The sequence below is a fragment of the Manis javanica genome, chromosome 9 (genome assembly GCF_040802235.1).
Source record: "Manis javanica isolate MJ-LG chromosome 9, MJ_LKY, whole genome shotgun sequence".
Lineage (NCBI taxonomy): Eukaryota > Metazoa > Chordata > Mammalia > Pholidota > Manidae > Manis > Manis javanica.
Window position 1 is genome coordinate 78,582,920 of NC_133164.1, and position 19,245 is coordinate 78,602,164.

Below are 19,245 nucleotides of genomic sequence, written 5' to 3' on the forward strand. Positions count from 1 at the left end.
ACACTGCGCTCCCAACAGAGAGAAGCCAGGTATAAGGAGGTATAAGGACGTGACTGTTAGGGGAAGGGCTATTCCCATACCAGCAGCCCTGTTCCCCAAACTGTGGGACCTGGGGGATGGCTGCTATGTTCCTGACTGGCCATGTGTGGAGTAAAACAGGAGGAAGAGACAAACAGGGCCTCAACCAGAAGCACTAAAACTGCTCAGACACTGATGTATACCAGAGCAAGCACTGTGATGCTGAAGGAACTGTAGCCAAACTACCTCTGCAATTTGATCCCATGGGTTTGGAACTCAACATTTCAGATGAGCAAATGAGCAGAATCTTATCTGTACATAATGGCAAGAGGAATTTGCTAACCAAATTAACAGTGCAAAGAAGGTCTAGGGGAACTTGACATCACTATAAAAGTAAACAGTTCTGAACACTTAGAACTACTTGTTTTGAAACATTAATTAATATGATACTTATAGAAGTCCTTACATGTCCAGAGAAGAGTGCGTACATGTATGTGCATGTAAGTCCACAATTTAAAAATGGGCCCTCTCATTCTGAACTGGTACTGACTTGCCCTACAATTAATTAGCAAAGTTTTATCATATTTATTATTGATCTTTAGTTACATGAAATGCAAAAAGTCTCATTACTTTTAACTTTAATTTCTACAACTAGGATTCTCAATCCTCAAAAAACCCCAGTCCTGGGTTGGAGATAGGGGTGAGGCAATACTTCTATACATTTTAGGCTTTGGTTTTTATAAAATATCTCATTTTAAAAGTAGTTAATTCATATATATTGTGCAAAATTCAAAGGTAGAAAAAGAGTCCTCGGTGAAAACAGTCTCTTCTCTCCCCTGTCCCAGAGCTACCAGTCTCCTCCTGGAGGAAACCAGTTTCTTGTGTGTCTCCCTTCCAGAGACAGTGTCTACATGCACAAGCCTCCACACAGATTCTACACAAGCGGCTGCTCACCACCTATTTCTTCTTACACACATTCTCCTTCTGCAGTCCCTATCAGAACATAACAGACCTATACATTTTCTTCCCCAATGGCTAAACAGTATTACACTGAGTGGATATACCATAATGTAATTAATCATAAAAGGGCATGCTGGTTGCTTCCAATCTTTTGCTATTACATATTTTTCCATTTTTTTGGCTTTTATTGTTTTTATTTTTTTCATATGGTCTATGAGAAATAGTTCCAGATTGTCTACTTCCCACCAAATTTCAAGTGACGACTGAGGACTTGGATTATGGCTAATGTCGGTAATGAGCCAAATTTTAAATTGTGTTTACTTTTAATAACTGAATTAATAATTTAAGTAGTTACATCTGGCTAGTGGCTACTGTTAGTGCAGTTTTACAAGATTCTTATTTATATATAGAAAGATCAATGATTTCAAAACATTACTTTTGTATGCAACTACTTCATTCAATCCTTCTGTTATTCAGAATAATTTTTCAGATGCTTCTCTTTGGTTTTCCAAGAAAACAATTACATAATCTGAAAAAAAAAACCCCAGTCCTGTTAAACAATATCTCAGAAATAGCTCAAGTGGGAAACTATAAAGTACATTAAAAAAATAGATATTATCATTATTAACTTTAAAACAAAAAATTCCTAAAGAAAAAAGACCATGAAAATAGCATTTTTAATTTCTGCTCTTTTTCTTTATGTCAGTTAAAACATGGAATTAGGTTTCCCAGTGGCCTTTGTAAACTTTAATGCAAAAATCTAAATGTAAGGATTTTTATTTATTCTTCATTCTAATTCATAAATCATTTTCCAGGTGGTGGGTATAATGCCTGCTTAACACAATCAACTATTAGTAAAATTATGAATTTCCTAGGGGCAGGATATAATACTTTTCTAAAAACTGTAAATTGCTGATGGACATTAAAGCCTAATTTACAGAAATGCTCATTGATAGGGAGTATTTCTACAAAATGGGCAAATTCATATGCTGCCATTCACTGGGCAGGGTTTTTAGGGACAGGAGGAGAAGAACAAAATGTACAGAGATTACCCTGAAGCTTCTTGGGCAATGCCTGGCTATTCTCAGGAGTAGTCTGGCCCAGGCTTCCAGCTAGTTTAAAAGACATGATACAAAGAAATGGTTTGAATCCCTGAATGTGTAATGTGGAGACTCTAGTGGGCCCTGACACACAGAAGCATGGGCCACCTTAGGCTCCTGGATGCAGATTTTGTTGTCTGGGAGACCCCAGGTCTTTTTCATTTGTTTATGAAAGAAAAAGAAGAGGAAGGCAGGCAGGGAGAAGGGAAGGGAAGAAAGAGAGATTGCCAGGTGCATCACTTTCTCTTCTGGGGAGTTCTGAAGAGTGAGCTGCAGGCACCCTCTGTTCCCTTGGCTCTGGGAGGTGGGTGGGAGTGGCAGTACCTCCGTTTGCACCATGTTCACTCGCCGGGACCGCAGCTCCCGCACGCAGTTATAGATGTCCACCACGCCTTCCCTTTCCGCCATGTCCAGCATGATGTCGATGACGATGAAGCAGCCGGTCCTGCCTGCACCGGCACTGGTGACAAGGGGGGTGTCAGAGGAGGCAGAGGCAGGCCTGTGCTGCTGCCCCTTTGTCCAGATTTTTATTATGGTGAAATCCACATAACAAAATGAACCACTTACAGTGTACAAGTCAAGTGGCATTTGGCACCTTCACTGTGTTGTGCAACCCTTATTTCTATAGAGTTCCAGAACATTTCCATGCCCCATGCCCACAGCCCACTGCACCACCTTCCAGAGCCTCGGTGGCACGGCTCACCTGCAGTGCACCACCAACGGGCCTGCGTTGGGTGGGCTCTTGGATTTGACCTGCCGGACGAATCCTAGCAGCCCTGTGGCATGGTAGGGGACCCCATGGTCTGGCCAGCCAGTGAAGTGGAACTGTCTGATCTCTCGGATTTCATGGACACCTCTCTGCCACAAGTCGGCCAGTGTAGCACAGGAGAGAACAAAGGAAAATACATGATGAGCAACCAGGCAAGTGCCAAGGACCCCTGAGCGGTCAGCAAGTTTAGCGCTGAGAAACTGAATTGCTGGGAAGAAGGTCATTCTTAGGTTGAACACACACTTTGAAAGCCTTATCACAGGTAGGAGGTGATGTTTGAGGTGGATGCTAATTTACAGGAGCCATTGCAGCAAATGGATGTGATTCTTTGGAATTCCTTCTAAAAGTAGCCCTGTGAATAGTGTCATTTAGATCCTGTGGTGGGAGGTGCGAGTACACAGAGAAATGGGCCCAGAACAGGGACCTGAAGGAATTCAAGGGAATCTGTGTACTCAAGGCTGAACTGCCCAGGCCTTATTTAGCACTTCTCATCTGGTAGCATTTGGACAGGGGACCAGAGCAGCCCACACACTGTGGATGCTCAGAGAACACCACTGAGGAATGAACGAGCGCTGCATTCCAGCTGGAGAGGCCACAGAACTAATTTTCGTTTGCACCTAGGTTTGTTAGGTTTCCCTTCTTCTTGGGTCAGCACTGAATCCACTCATCCAGTCACCAACACCCTAAGCAAAGCCAACGCTCCAGGCAGGACTCCTGGTGCTGGTGCCGCAGGATGTGAAGACAGCGCACCTGCCTCCAAGAGGCCATCACAGCTGGCTTTGGGGACCAGGCATGCCAGAGAACATACATAGAAATCAAGAGACATTTCTGCTGGACTTCTGTATTAGACCCGTAAATTGAAGAGGGAGGGTTTCCCACCACTGAACAGACTTAAAGGTTTCTTTTTTTTAATGTACTCTTGTTTTGAGAATAATTAAGTTGATTTATATCCATCAGTTTTCCCCCCCTTAACTATGAGCCTATGTACTAAGGCTATGTTTTAAAACAAAAGTCTTTTTTGAAAACCGAACTACTAGAATTGAGGCTCGATGCAAATCTGCTGTCAAGTTTGATTTTCTCCTTTCTCTCTTTCAATGACTATTTACTGAATATACTACCTCGGCATCAGGCCTTGGATTTAGTCTTATTATATCTTAACATTAAACACCCACTAACCTTGTCACATTCACCACCAGTCATTGCTCATAGATACTTAGTGAGCAGAGAACTTCAGAATTTCTATGTGCTTTGGAAGACTAGAAGAGTAAACCATTACAGATTTTAAGATAGGACGTTTTTTTGTTATTAGTGTGTTAATATGTCTTAGTTTAATTACCCACAAATGCTGAAGCTTTATTTCTCTTTGAAAATCACTCTATTCTTTAGTGGAATTTAAGCATTAAGGAATTAAGCTGTTAGGGATTCATAAATCAACATTGTGCTTTGCTAAATATGCTTTGTGGCCCCAGAGTAATATTACTTGGTGGTTAGGAGCCCACATTGCTTATCACTGGAACCATGGTAATACTTGGCCAGTCCCAAGGTCTCCATCGGAAGACCAGTGGTGGAGGCTGTATCACCCTTCCAGCACCTAGACAGCTCCCTTGGCTTTACTATGATGATTGGGGCAGAAGTCGTCCCATGAAGTGGGAAAGCCAGTAATAAATATTTATTTGCTCCAAAAAGGACCAAAGTACATTTATTTCTCCCACAGTTTCTTTTTTTTTTAATTTTTCTTTTTTGAGAACTTCCCCTTTTAACCTTGCTAGATTTCAGCTCCAGCATCTCCAAGTCCCAATTTCCATCTCTCATCAGATGGGCCACTAACTGACCTCTCTCAGACTCATTAGCAAAGTAAATTTCAGTTTCTGGGATGCAGAAAACCTTTTCCCAAAATAAACCTCCACCCTCGAATATGTTAACTACTGACAAGATCAGCAAAGGAAATTTCTGCTGAGCCCACTCTCATTCTTGTTCATTGACATAGCAGGTCTTTTGTTCACGGTTTGTAATACGTTTGGGGGAAAAATTATAGATGTTATCAGTGATCACAGCCCCCAAATTTCCCAAATTGACATCAATTGCATTTTTTATTTTTTCATTATAACAAGTTTTAATGTTATATGAAAAAGTAATATTCACTTTATTTGCCGTGTACTACAAGGCGAAGGAAGAAACCAAGACATAAAATAGTGCTGAGTCCAGAGTGGGTGTTTAATAACTATCTGTGGAATGAATGAGTCACTAAGTAGATGGTCTGTCTTTGAAACAACGGGACCACGTTCCCACTGCCCTGAGGCCCGGACACCTGCTGGGGACAGAGAACTTCGTGACCACTGCCATCTTCCTGTCTGCCAGGATAGATGGGGATAAGTTCACCAGACAGCCTAGATCCATGGAGACTTCTGAGCTGTCTTCCTTCTAAACTGATGGACACTTTATGTTATTTAAAATCTGTGTATCTTTGAGGTGTTTAGCTACATGGGAAAGGAAAGATGACAATCCCCTGCAGAACAGGAGTTCACCAGTTTCAAATTGCAATGCACCTGCTTATTTTGCAGAATACAGTCCAAATCCATTTTCCACCTTGAGGTCCTCTGATGCAACATGCTCTCAAAATAGAATCAGAATTGCTCTCAAAGTACAGGCTTGACTGTTTTTTCTTTCCTTTTTAATGAGTAAGCTTAAGCCCTACAAGAAGTGCTCCACAGAAATACTGATTTGTTTTCCTTAAAGATTCCAATTGCCCAGTTAGAAAATGACTAACATGTCATTTTGATTTCCCCAAATGCCTTAATGAGTTCCTCATCCTTCCTGTCTTTCCACCACCTCTTCGCTGGTTGTCTGATGACTAAAATAACTGGGTATTTCAGAAACATTTCTGTGCAGTTGGGAATGTAGGAGAGTACAATAAGAGGTTAAAAAAAAGAGCAAAACAAACAAACCCTTCCTTTAGTAACAGAGATGCATTTTCAGCTTATTAGAGAGCTGACAATCGTTCAAAGAACTTCATGTTTAAGTGATGGCTTCTGGATGAGTTTTTTAAAAAAGGAAAACATATTGACGGTCTTTTATCACTATCTGGTTTAATGCAGTTATTCATGAGTGTTCTTGCCAAGAGCCAAACAAACATCCTCCATATTTTTCTACCAATCAGGCCTAAGAAGGAAAAATACTGACATCAAAGTGTGAGGTTCAGAACTTGAAGAATTGAGTCAATCAGAACTCCACATTCTTTGAAGTCTCCAAGACTCCTGTCTGCTTCAGACAGGCTAAAGAAAAAATGCTAAATAGTATGAGAAACAGATTAAAATAAAGTCTTTTCAGCCTTGTGATTCCATGACAAATATGGTTTTGAAAACCAGGATAGGGATTTCAAAACATCAGGGTAAATGAGCCGATAAGCACATGCTGCAATTTTCCTTATTTCCTAAAACTGGTCTTGCTAATTCAAAAAGTGCATTTAGGTGCAATGAGAATACAGTTGAGAGGAAGGCCCAGAGCCAATAGCCCAGCAGTCCACTTATAGCCCAGGCTGTCCGAAGGGACCTGCTACTATTAAACGGATGAGAACTCTCATTAGACACATTCACAACAAAATGGCTATGTCCAGTGCAGAGCTCAGTTATGGAGAATCAGCCCTTGATAGAAAAGTCTGTGGACGTTGGAGACAAAATTGTGTGTCCCCTTCAAAAGCAAGATGGGAGTCGGAAGGCAGAGCATTTCTGAGCACCTCACCTCCACTTCCCCCACAGCCTACCTGTGGCACTTCTCTGGATGGACTGCAGTTTGCTTCACTTCCGGCCCCTCCCTATGTCAGCAGAAAGAGGGGAATAAGGAAATTCCCTGTTACGCCCTACAGTGCTTCCCCATCCATGCACATGGGATGAGGCAGAATAGAGCCGAAGCACAGCATTCACGACCCAACACCAGTGAATACAAAAGGCTACAACCAGTATGGGAGTGAGTATGAATGAAGGAGCTGGTTCATGCAAGAGTATCCCATGTCTACTTATGTTTCCAGGTAGGCTACTTCTACCTGGAAAACCCATCAGCCCCTATGAAACCACAGACCTGAAAAGCCTCAAGGAAGCAGAGGGATTCCAGGAGGAGTTAGGACCCGTCTCTCAGCAAGGACACTAACTCAGCACTGGGAAACCCATATGGACATACACCATGGAGGACACTTATCAAACTGTCTATGAACAAGGAAGAGAGAAGGGCTCCACAATATCAGCCAGCTTAAAGAGCAAAAGGAAGTAGACGGATAAGCATTATCGTTTGGTTTAGCGGCAAATATAGACTCTTATGAAATGGGAATGAATGGCTTCAAAGATGGAACTGAGCTATTATAGAATCTAAGGGTAAGATGCAGTCTTGAGAAATCACTAGATAGAACCTACCTGCATTGAGGCTTGACCATGTATAAATTATTCTAAATAAATTGATAAGGCGAGTACTGCTAATATCTGACCATAGCTTTTCAAAGCAGCATAAGAACTTACCTTTTCCACAGCAAATGTTCTTATCACATATTCTGCCAGTAGTTCCGTTTCTATTAGGGTAACTTTAATATCTTTATATATCTCTGTGTCATCTGGCCAGTATTTGCAGCATTTGACCTTTAGAAAACACAAAAGAAATGAAGGGTGTAGATTTTTTTTGGTGGGGGAGTTCCCCAAATGACGGTCACAGTATGATCTACAGGGTAAAACCTGCACACAAACAGAAGTTAAAGCTGTACACTCAAGGGCAAGTTTTATTTTTTTAGATCACCAATGCTGTTTTTCTCTCCCAAGAAGAAAACAAAGTTTGAGTTATGGAAGGAGAAAAGCCTAGGAAAATGGTCTAAAGTTAACAAATTTTATTTATACTGCAAATATCCAAGTTACAGTAGCCATTCATTTCCCGTTTATCTCTACTCAGGAAATGGCCTGGAAACCTACACTATAAAAAGTGATTTGCAATATTGGCTCCTCTGAATTTTAAATTCCTTCTAGTTTCAGAAATTGAACATTTTTGAGGAGTGAGCAGGAAATCAGAGCCAATAGAAAAGATTAGAAATTTTTTTTCCTAAGGAAGAAAGTAGCTATGTTTTTCCCAAGTTAGAATCACAGATTCATTTTAATCTAAGTCAATTCAATATATTAAACTTTATAAAATATGAGCACAGTCCTTCCTTACACTGTAAGCCTCTAATCTCAGGATTTTTCAGGCAGAAGAAATCTGCCAGACTTAGTCCTTCCTAGCAAATTGGGTTTTTGTTCTGTAGCTCTTCCAGCCACCAGCAAAAGCTTGGGCTGTGAGAAGAGCCGGTGGAGGCTGGGCAGGGCCACGGAGCTGTACCCCTGCTCTGCCCTTAGCAGAATTCCTGACGGCTTCATCCGCTTCTGGCACCACTCCTCCATGGACGAACTTCTGTACCTCTGGCCCTATTTCTCCAAGTGCTGAAATTGATTTTTAACTTTTTCGTGGGCATTCCCCTTAGAGGTACCCTTCCAGCACCTCAAAGGCAATATGTCTAAAAGAGAATCCTTTGTCCCCATCAAATGCCCTTCTCCTGATTCCTATGTTAGTGACCTACGATTTCTCCAGTCACCTAGGCACAAAACCTGGTGGTTCCTTCACCAGAACCCAACCAATTGCCAGATCTAAGTGTTCTTAAAATATCTCTCAAATGAGCCTTCCAGTTTTTCACTCCCCCGTCACAGCTTAGTTCAGGCTCTGGTGACTTCCTGCATGGGCATGCTACACACACCAAACCAGAAAACCCTTCCAAAGTATAATCCCAGTGGCATTTACTTCCTCTGCTCTAGAAGCTTTTGTTTCCAACTATGGCCCATGAAATTAAATATAAATTAACTGTGGTCTGGCAGGTAAGGACCTTTTAAAAAATTTGGCCACAACAAACTTTTTCCACCATATCTTTTTTACTACCCTCCCTTCTATCTGGATCTGTTTCATGTTCAAAGGCAAATGATTTGCCTCGATCCCCAAAAAAACCTCATGATCCACACTCCTACTCATGCCATTCCTTTTGCTAGAATGTTCTCCTCCCACCTATACCTTCCTTGATGACAGCTTTTTCCATTCCTCAAAGTGCATCTCAAATGCCATACACTTCCAAAGTCTTTTCTCCATAGATGTGAGCTCTCTGTCTCTGATCTCTGATAAATTGTGCTTGTTCTACTAGTCTGACCCCTCCATACACTGCTTGATTCCTGCTTATAACCTGCCAGCATGTTAAGGATGTTCTGTTGCTGATTTCCGCAAATCCTGTAACATCCACCATTGTGTCCTATACACACTAAATATACGTGTAGAACTGAATTTCATCATAGGATCAGTGTAGGAAGGAAAATTTTAGATTGGGAGAGTTTACAGAAATGGCCTTTCCTAGAATGTGAACACCTTGGGAACTAATATTACCAGTGTGGTTCGTGGCTGGTCATTCATTATCTTAGCTGTTTCCTTATGAAACTTTTTGGCAGCAGACTTACTGCAGTTCTGTGTAAGTTTTAGTACCTTCACTTGGCAGGAGGGGAGACAGACACGTTAAGAGGTAGAGATCTACAGGGGCGCCCAAGAAAAAAATCCCTGCCTTCATTACATTTGTAGTCTCCTTTGGGAATCTTTATTTTTTTCCTCATGGGAACATTATCTGTGACTTTATAAAGTATATATTTATAAATATTACGCTTACCTATAATATTTCAAAGATTTAATCATGGATACCTGTGCTGTATCTAAAATACTCCAGAATAAGAGAGACCTATAATTTGTTCAGTTTCTTTCCTGGATGTAAAGTGAATCTCAGTAGATCATGAATATTTGTGGAAATGGCTATTTTAATAGCAACCCTAAATTCACTTACAGAATGTCTGATTTCTCACAATGTTAATTAACAAAGATGCTTATGTATGTACTGAGGTCTCCTCTATTTTGGGAGACTTGTTTTAATTTTTTGTAATTTCAATTACGCAAGCAGAGGGCAGTAGATAGATAATGAAACGACAACTAGAGTACATATATGTACTTGGAAAATCAAACAATTCTTGATGAAATGAACATACAATTCAAAACCCCGTGTACTTCTCTGAAAACTACAAGAGAACACCTGCGCTTGCATCTTCTGTTATATCAGGGGTATCTTATTAATAAGGTATCTTTAATAAATACCTAATAAAGTACTTTCAATAAAGCAATTGACGTAGGAGACAGCGTATGGTCACCTTCTATGTTAGACTCCTAATCCTCCCTCTTCCAAATTCAACAGAGGTGCGTACAAGGGGCCTCAGCGCCTTGGGGACAGGAAGCCAGAGCCCTGCCACGTATGGAAGGCCTGGAGTCTGCGGTGGGGGCTGCTCTTCCGATCCCCTCGGGCTCCGCTCTGCTCGCCTTGGGCCGCAGGATGCACTTGGGCGCCCCCACGTGGCCGCCGCAGGAAGCGGTTGCGAGGTCCGGAGGTTGCCATGGGCCCCGAAGAGAGCAGCGCCCCGCGGGAAGAGGGCCAGCGGCTTTGCCAGACGGGGCAAATGAACAAGGGAAGAAGCGCGGCTGCGCCGAGTCGCTGCGCACGGGGCTGACCGCGCGGCGCCCGGAGGCCTCGTCTGCGCGGTGAAGGAAGGGCAGGAGCGCGTGGCGGTTGCTCCCTTACAGAGCGCGCCTGAGGAAAAGGGCCTTCTCCGTGCTGGGGCACCTGGCTGGGTGCGCCCAGGGGAGGCCACGAGCCACTTCCAATCCCGCCCTCTCCATCTCAATTCCCAGAATATCCTGAAATGGTTTGCCACATCTGTTTTAAGCCTACTAAAAACCGTACTAAATTGTGTTCCTTCTAATATCTTTTTAACCGCTTGGACTTGTGTCAAGTTATTATTTTGCTTAAAAAGAAAAAAGGAAGAGGAATGTATGCTTCCTTCTGGATGCAGTCTTTCTATGCCTGGGGAGTCTGGGGCTTGGGTCACCTCTTGGCCTCTAAGGTCTGCATACAGAGATGTTAAGACCAGTGGTTTGGGGGTGCCTGTTGGGGCCCAGGAACCGCAGACCCAAGTGCTCCTGTCCTCTGATCCTGTGCCTGGTTTGGCTGCCCCTTGCAGCCTGGTTCTACCTGCACAGCTCCTGGTAGAGGCTGTGCCCCCCATGCATGCTAGTCACCTAAGGCAACAGCTTCCATCCCAGAAAGCGAGGCCCGTAACAGGCTCATCTAATTACTTGGGTGCCCCAGCACTGGTGCCATTGGCTATAATCAGGCACCAGCCACTGAATGCTGCTGCCTGCCCATCACTGAGGAGAGCTTCAGGGGTGCACGATGCAGTCCCAGATTATCACAGGGGTGGGGGGTGTTGCTGGCTTCACAATTCACAAACATGAAACAGTGCAGAAAGCAGAATGATTCCAGGATTTCTGACTGTCTGAAAAATAATTCTTTGGGGTGGTTCATTTCTGTTAGCAGCCCAGATGATTCCAGGTACAATAAAGCCAGAGGACCCCTGTGGGATGGAGCATCCCAGGCTAGCAGCACATTACTGTTAGCATCAGGGCGTCCTGAAATTTCTAGAGCGGTGGTTCTCAAACTTCAGCAGGCATCCGAATCCCCTGGAGGGCTCGTTAAAACAAGCAGGGCTCACTCAGCCCAGGGCTTCTGAGTCAGTAGGTCTGATTATCTGCAGCCCTGGAATTTGCTTTTCAGACAAGGTCCCAGGTGAGACTGTGGGTCTGTGGACCACACACTGAGAAACAAGAATTTAGGTAACACCACCCAGCTGCAGAGTCTGGCTGTCTCATTAAGATTGATGTCAGCCTGGGTAAGTCATTCAAGATTGCTTGACCTCTGGTTCTTCATCTGTAAGGAGGGGATAATTGTAGTTCCTAAGTCAGAAGGTTCTAAGATTAACTCAGGGGCTGCCAAATTTGTCTACATATTAGCATCACTTGCTGGGGTGGGTGGTTGGGGGGGTTGAAGGTTTGTTATTAAATTCCAAAGCTCAGGCTGCATTCCAGGCCTGAAACTACCAGAAGCTTTAATAGTTGTTTCTTGTAGCTCTCCAGGCAACCCCAAAGTGCAGATGAGTTTGGGAACCCCAGTGGATGGTTCTTGTAAGTGCTAAAAAAAAAGGAAAATTCTTATTTTTATTATTAAGTGATAATTTTGTGATCTGGACTACAGGTGACCCACTAAACACCTGGAGAGGTGAAGCAGGGTTTCCTGGAGAAGGAAGAGGGAGATCACACATGGTTTCTGATGGAAAACACATGCAAAAACAAAAAAAGCGAAACTCAGGAGCTTCCTTCACTCCTTTCTCCTGCAAATTGTTTTCAGGGGACTAAGACCTGAGAGCCAGTTGGCAGGTCCCTTCTTCCACTAGGGTGGTTTGATTAACTCTACGGGGATTAGGAAATGGTGTCTGTGATTTGCAGGGAGGAGACTCATATACTAGAGCTGTGAGGAATCACAGAGACAGCCAGTTTCCAAACACTCATTTTCAAGATCATTACAACTGCCATGCATGAGCCTTTCACTCTTGGATCTGGCCACTTGGCATCACTGCCTTCCCCCAAGCCGTGCCTTCCCTTCTCCTTTCCCTTCTTCCTCATTTGCCTTCTCCCAAGTGACTGGCCTGAGGGAAGGGAGCCAGCACGGGCTGGGCCCACCTCCCCGCTCATTGTTCCTTCCAGTTCTTGTGTCCTAAAGTGAAGTGACAGAAGACAGGCCCAGGGTGGGCAAGTGACTTGCTCTGGTAATAAAGAAGCTCAGTGGTAGCAAGGGTGAGGCTGCAGAGCCAGGCTCTGGCAGAGGGCAAGGCTCTCTAAAGGGCTCTCCAGGCACGTGGGGTCTCTTTAGTCCAGCCAGGTCTGGCTTCAGGAACCAGTGCCGAGGGCGAAGCCTTGATATGAGTTTAGCTACCTGGCCTTGTTGGAGCTGTCAGCGGGTAGGAGAGGCAGAGGGGCAGGAGGGGCAAAAGAGCCCTCTGAAACTATCACTCTTTTTTGTTCTGGATCACAAATGATTATGTTTCTGCTGGTGTGCTCTGATGGCCAACCCCAGAGTCGGCAGGTGGGAGCCTGGGCAGAATGTCAAGGTCTGCTTATGTGCACTCTGCCTGGGTCCAAGGACTTATTTTGCTGAGAAACCCATGATTAGGAAGGATTAAGAGTTGAATGTTAGCTCTTAAACTGGGAGCCCACAGTGGGATCTAAGGAACGCAACTGTCGAGGGAGGGGTAGAAGAGATGAGAAAGGAAAGGGTGCTGTCACACATGCTGATTTGTCAATAGGTTTTCAAACAGACTTATTTTTCCTAATAAAAGACATCCAAAGTGCGAGTGACCACAGTTCTATTAATAGTTGTCTTTGGGGCCAGCTGAGTACAGCTTTGTTGGAGATATTGGATAGCACAAGCAAAAATACTGCTATGAAGCACACTTCCCAGAAAGAACCCCAGCCAAGAGCAGCTGCCAGGAAGGTTTCCAAGAGAACAGATTTGTTATATCCCCCAAAATTTTTTTATAGTGCTCTCACAGCAGTAAAAACATTTCCTCATTTAAATACCCTGAAAATACGATTGCTTTGGTCTTATTGTGATAAGTAAGATGGACATGTATTCTTTTTTTTCTTGCTAACTTCTGATGTTGCAGTCAGTGATATACCCTCTGAGCCTCAGTTTTCTCATGCATAATATGGGATAACAGCACTGGTTTCTTAGGGAGCTTGTGAAGATTAAATGAGATAATACAGACATAGAAAGGCTTTTAAAGGCTCTGCCTTATAATAGGTTTCTGAATTCCTCCCTTCCAGACCTGCTTCATTTGGCCCTGAGGCCTCCCCTTGAAGACCATTTCAATACTGGCACTAAATCAAGAGCTTCTGGAGGTCTGGATAGTTTGAATTTGGAAAAGCACTTCATAGCCTGAGTCACTCCTGCTTTTGCACCTTCAAACTCCTATCTAATTTACCTCCACAAGGCTTCTGGTTTTCCAATTGCATCCATTAATTAGTATTAAATAGTAATTACTGCTATATTGATTAGCATACTATTATTAATTAATGGACAATGGACAATACTTATAATACACACAAGGTCACATCCCTATCCAAAATGTTTGTTTTCATCAACTGTAATGAAACACACGGCCTGATTCGTCTTGTGGAATTTTAAACATCATCTTACAGACTCTCTTACATAAGAAATCTGTCTTGTTACATTTCTATCTTACCTTGTGTGAATTAAAAGGGTCTTACCCAATTCAACAGAGAGCATGAGTGCTTTCAAGGAACACATTTATTCAGACTGCCTATTTCCCATCTTATCCAGTAGATTTGGCTTTGACTTTTAGCCATTCCCAAAATTTAGGAGGGAAACTTGCCACCACTGAGGACAATAAAAAGTGCGTGCCACACATTCCAAATAATATTCTGAAAAAAAGAGTTTCAGAAATCTTCTGAGCAATAACAACATTATATCTGTATCTCCTGGGGTACATAAGATGGGGCATTTCTTAGAATGATATCTGATGCATCTTTGAGAAAAAGGATGCATATTTTCTCTCATTGTCAGTCTTTGCATGTATCAGGGTAACAATTCAGATCTACACAGAACCATTCTGGCTACTCCATGTGGAGGTAAATCTAACTCAGGGCAGAATGAAAGGAAAGCTTAGTGGCTAAGAGTATATTCCTTAGAGCCATACTGTCTGCGTTTTTTTAACTGGATGACCCTGGACATGCTAATTAACCTCTCTGTGGCCTCACTTTCCCATTTGTAAATGGAGATAATAATAAATTTTTTTATGAAGATTTAACTAAATTCTAGTTTGTAAAGTTCTTAGAACATGTTTGGCACAAGTAAATGTTTGCTAAAATTACTACAATGAAAACTGCTATTGGAAGTCAGAAGAAAGGATGTAATTCTGAAGAGACTCAAAGCTTCACAAAGAGGACTATATAACAGATGAGACCAGGAAGATGAAGTGCAATTTCCATGAGTGGGTGGAAGGGGAAGGCATTCTAGATCAAGGAAGTTGGCAGAGGCATCCCTGGGAAGCCTGAGTGGTCCCAAGTCCTTGCTTGGGGAGGACGGTCAGGAGATAGGGTCCTCCCCACAGCAGTAGGGAACAGTTCCTGTTTCATGCTCTCCAGCTGCTTCTGACATTGCCTTGGATCAATTTCTTTGGTGCTATATTTAAAAATAGGAATGGTGTTAGGATAGAAAGTAGGTACACAGGAAGAGGGGGAGAACCCAGGAAATGGATTTCTGCAGGACCAGCCTTTTAAAAGGGTACTAGGTTCTCAGTGTGCATGAGTGTACGTAATTCCTGGAGCTACTCTGGGGCTTTTGCATCTGGTCCAGCTGCGTGGCTGGGATGGGCTGCCAAGTGCAAAGGGCCCATGGGATGTGGGGATGCATGTGTGAGGAGCAGGATGCGGGGGCTAGGAGCACTGACCTCCCAGGTGTGTGCAACAGCATCTCTAGCACCAGTTGCTTGGGAGACCATGGCCCATTGCCTGCAGAAGCAGGATGCCCTGATCACCCTACACCCCAGGGCTCCTGGCGCAGATGAACTCAGACACCTGGATCCTCTGATATTCCTGGCTTGTCAGGATGTGACTTCTCTGGCTTAGTTACAGACCTGGAAATATTCTTGAAAATGCCATTCACTATTTGCAACACACACACACGCACACGCGCACACACACACACACACACACACACACACACACACACACACACATTCTTCTAGGTAGAGGAACAACTTATTTTTAAGGACCATCGTAGAGAGGGGTTCCCAAATTCTCTTAAGAACTCACACTTAGTCATGGCACAGCATGGTGTAATGGAAAGAGGACAGGTTGGCATGCAGGAAGGCTTGGGACTAATTCTAGCTGTACTGCAATCTAGCTGGGTGACCCTGTGCAAGTCACTGAACCATTTTGGTCCTCAGTTTCAATATCTTAAAAAGAGGATAGTAGACCAAATGGCTATTAAAATCATTCCAAGTCTGAGGGTTATCTGATTACATGACTCTAGAATGAGATTCTTTGAAGCCATATAGCATAGTGAGCAGGAGTGGGGTTCCAGAGTTCCAATCATGGGCTGAAAGCTGCATGATGGACCAGTTTCTTAATCTCCGAAAGCTTCAGTTTATTATCTGGGAAATGGGGATAACAATAGTGCCTGCCTCAAAGGGTCATTGTGAGGGTCTGAAGACCGACCGCCTTGGCTATCATATGAGAAATGCCCACAGACGGTAGCTGCCTTTGGGACCATTTTCCCATTGTGTCAGCACCTCTCTTATTAGGAAGGAAGTAACTGACAATATGGAGCACCAGGTGCTTTATTGATATAACAGCTCCCAATCTGAGGTCTATACCAGGATCAGGAAGCAAATGAACTTTAATTTCAGAAACACTAATCCAGGCTACATTCCTTTGAGATAGTCTGAGGTGTACACTTGTACCAGTTAATCACTCTGTGGAGGTACATGGCTCTAGGGGTTAAGGAAGCACGAAAGAATTTACAAAAGGCACTGGCCCCCTGAGTCACAGTACCTTCACCCATTCTATTGCCCACTTCTTTAGGTTATCACAGGAATTGCTAAACAAAGCCAAAGACTCTGAAGAACAGAGTGACATGAATAGAATACCTGCATAATTCTTGACTGTGCATTATAAAACTAGTCCTAAGTACATCAAGTGTGTGATTCTACCAGTTGATTAAAACTCCTATCAATTCATTCTTAATTTTGGATCTCTTTTCCATAATATCAGAAAAGAATCTATCTTTGGTGAGATGATAAATGTACCTTCCTTTTCTAGAACAAAATAGTCTTGATCTAGAATTTTATGTGATAACGGCTACTTCTGTTTCAAAGTAGACAGCCCAAAGCTAAAAGAGGTGAATACAAAGTTGGGTTTTGAAGTATCTAGTTCTCCCCTTACTTTCCATATGCCTTTTTGAGGGCAATGTTTCCCCATTTAATGTCACCAGACCTCTTTAACTTTTCCCTTGCAGACTCTGCTTCCTTTTAGTAACTCTTAGCAAGCAACGAAACCCCTGGGAGCTTCCTCATCTCCACCTGATGGACTCACTATTGGCTGTGTGACATTCTATTTCAATAATCGGGCAACATCTCCACAATTTCCAAATAGTGTTACCCAAATGCATATTCCTTGATCCTGGGGTTTAGAGGATAAGGAGGCATTTTACTGATATTTTTGTCAGGTGGGAGGGGGTTCTTTGGGTAGATTTTATATCAAAGAAGTGTCCAGAACAGTCCCATGTTCCAATTGCTAGAAATTTGTTCCCAGGGAAACGGGATGGTGGCTTAAGCCATAAGCTGGTGTCCTACTCTGTTCTGAAATGTATGGCAGATGCTTTCAGAGAAAACATTCTGAGGCAGTGAATTCTGGTTGCCTGTTAGTCTACTTAATTAAATGCTTTACTTAATACCTTAATTGGTTAAACTAGACATACTGATGTCTTGCCACTTGGTTGACCTGAAAGAAGCTGTGTGTGGACTATAAAGCTGCTCACTGGATTGTTCTACTTCTTTGGCCCCCTTCTCTAGCAAGGCCGCCAACATTTACTCAGATATTTACTTGGCTAGATAACCCCAAGGCTTCAGGGAACGGCAGAGCAGGGCCTTAGAAGATGAAGTTAGGGATTTGGAAAGTAGAGAAGGGACAAAAGGATTCTGCATTCAAGATAAGACATCATTTACTGTTTTTCAAATTTTTCTAGAACAGGATATTTATACCTGTAGTGTGCAAAGTGGGGAAAAACCCATTTTTCAAGTGCTCATGTGTGCAGGAAGGGGGAGGGCTATCACAGCTTTGGGACCATCCCATATTGCATGTGATTGCACTGCCAAGAAATGCAGATGCACGCTGCCCGAGCAGGTACCAATGAGACTGGGGCAGTGCAATAAAACTCTCAGGCTGTGATGCGTTTGTTCCAGGTGTGCCTGTCCATCTGCTACACGCTCAGGTCCCCCACCCTCTTAAGCACTTTACAGACACTAAGGCAGGTGACCACCTACATGCACCCCAAAGAAAATGGCAGATAAAATTAGAGGTGACAAAGGGAGACAACAGAGCATCTGAGCCCAGTTCCAGTGAAATGGCGAATATACAGGAAGCCCAGACACAGATGGGCATGAGGATTTTCCAGAGCCAGGCATCTGTGGCAAAGCAGCAGGAGTGTCTGCTGAGGGCAAGAGACAGGGCTGACAGTGGGGACCATAAAAGCATAACGTAGAGAATGTTAAGGTGCTGACCTGCACCTGGGGTGCGGAGCTCACTGTGTTATTCAGAACTAAAAATTTGCTCTGGTCCTGCAATATCCTGCCACCGGGGCAGTATAGAGATGGTGATGCCAAAATGTCAGGTGACTTATAGCACATAAAAAACTGTCCCCAATGTTAATGTAAAATTCATCCATATTTGAATAAAACAACTTTGCTTTTCTGCAAGGGACATAGTGGATTAGGCTGAATTGTCAAGACAGTACAAAAGGGTTAATTAGGTAGGCTAAATGTAGATACATTTCTGTCATATCAGATAGAGCTGTAGTGAACTTCACTCACATCTCTAATGGTCATGTTATGTGTGACTTTAGTCTGTTCTTTAACAGAGAAAAAAATCACAGGAAGAGCAGTAAACAAATTTTCCTTGCACGAAGTAAATGATTTTGCATTAGCTTATATGTTCCTTTGTGATTATTCTGCCACCTCTTGAAAAACATTCACTGAATACTTTCAAATACTTACTGTGTGTCCAGCCTTTTGGGATTAACAGATGAAATAACCTAGTCTTTGCTCAGAGGCCTGTGGTCTAGTAGGGGAGGGCAAATGGTACCCAAAGGTGTTATGTTCCTTCTTGTACACAACTGTATGTAATACCTCTATAATTGGATTGTAAATGATTGGAAGGCAGAATTTGGTGTGAGCACTACAGATATGAAACTTGATAAAGGAAACCTCATTACTTTAAGGTTTGAAATGCAGTACTTAGTACTCAATTTACAGCACTTAATAAACCTTCAGTAAGATTGACAAAGTTAGGTGGATTTCTCCTTGCTTTATCCTGAGTAATTGTCATCCTTTAGTCTTACATTTTTCAAAATCCCCACCTGGTTTATTAGTCACTGAAGTGTTTCTTAGTTCATTGAATTTGTTTTGCAATTGTACCTACTTTTGCATGCCCTTTATACCACAGTTTACCTTTCAATTAAATAGATTTGCTATCCAAATTGGATTGATGAACATTAAGCGACAATGATGATTCTCTGTTGATTTGGGAGGTAAAATAACTATTTCTGGGCACAAGGGCATCTTCTGTCAGATGCAAAAGCCACACTTGCAGTTACAGAGAATACAGTGGAGTGCGCACAGATATCTCTCT

The 19,245-nt window shown here is 42.9% G+C and overlaps 1 protein-coding gene across 9 annotated transcripts in view; it reads right to left on the reverse strand.

Moving 5' to 3' along the window:
* PTPRM (protein tyrosine phosphatase receptor type M) overlaps positions 1-19,245 on the reverse strand; it is an 857,076-nt gene that overhangs the window by 28,642 nt on the left and 809,189 nt on the right. For 5 of the 9 annotated variants that reach the window (XM_073212814.1, XM_073212812.1, XM_037008358.2 and 2 more), the window contains 4 exons: positions 7,353-7,469; positions 6,608-6,658; positions 2,782-2,936; positions 2,403-2,538 (listed from right to left, as the gene is read on the reverse strand). In XM_073212814.1, the coding sequence (XP_073068915.1) occupies positions 2,403-2,538; positions 2,782-2,936; positions 6,608-6,658; positions 7,353-7,469 (459 nt within the window). The remainder of the gene's footprint in view (positions 1-2,402; positions 2,539-2,781; positions 2,937-6,607; positions 6,659-7,352; positions 7,470-19,245) is intronic. The other 4 variants (XM_037008365.2, XM_073212816.1, XM_073212813.1 and 1 more) reach the window with 1 other exon arrangement.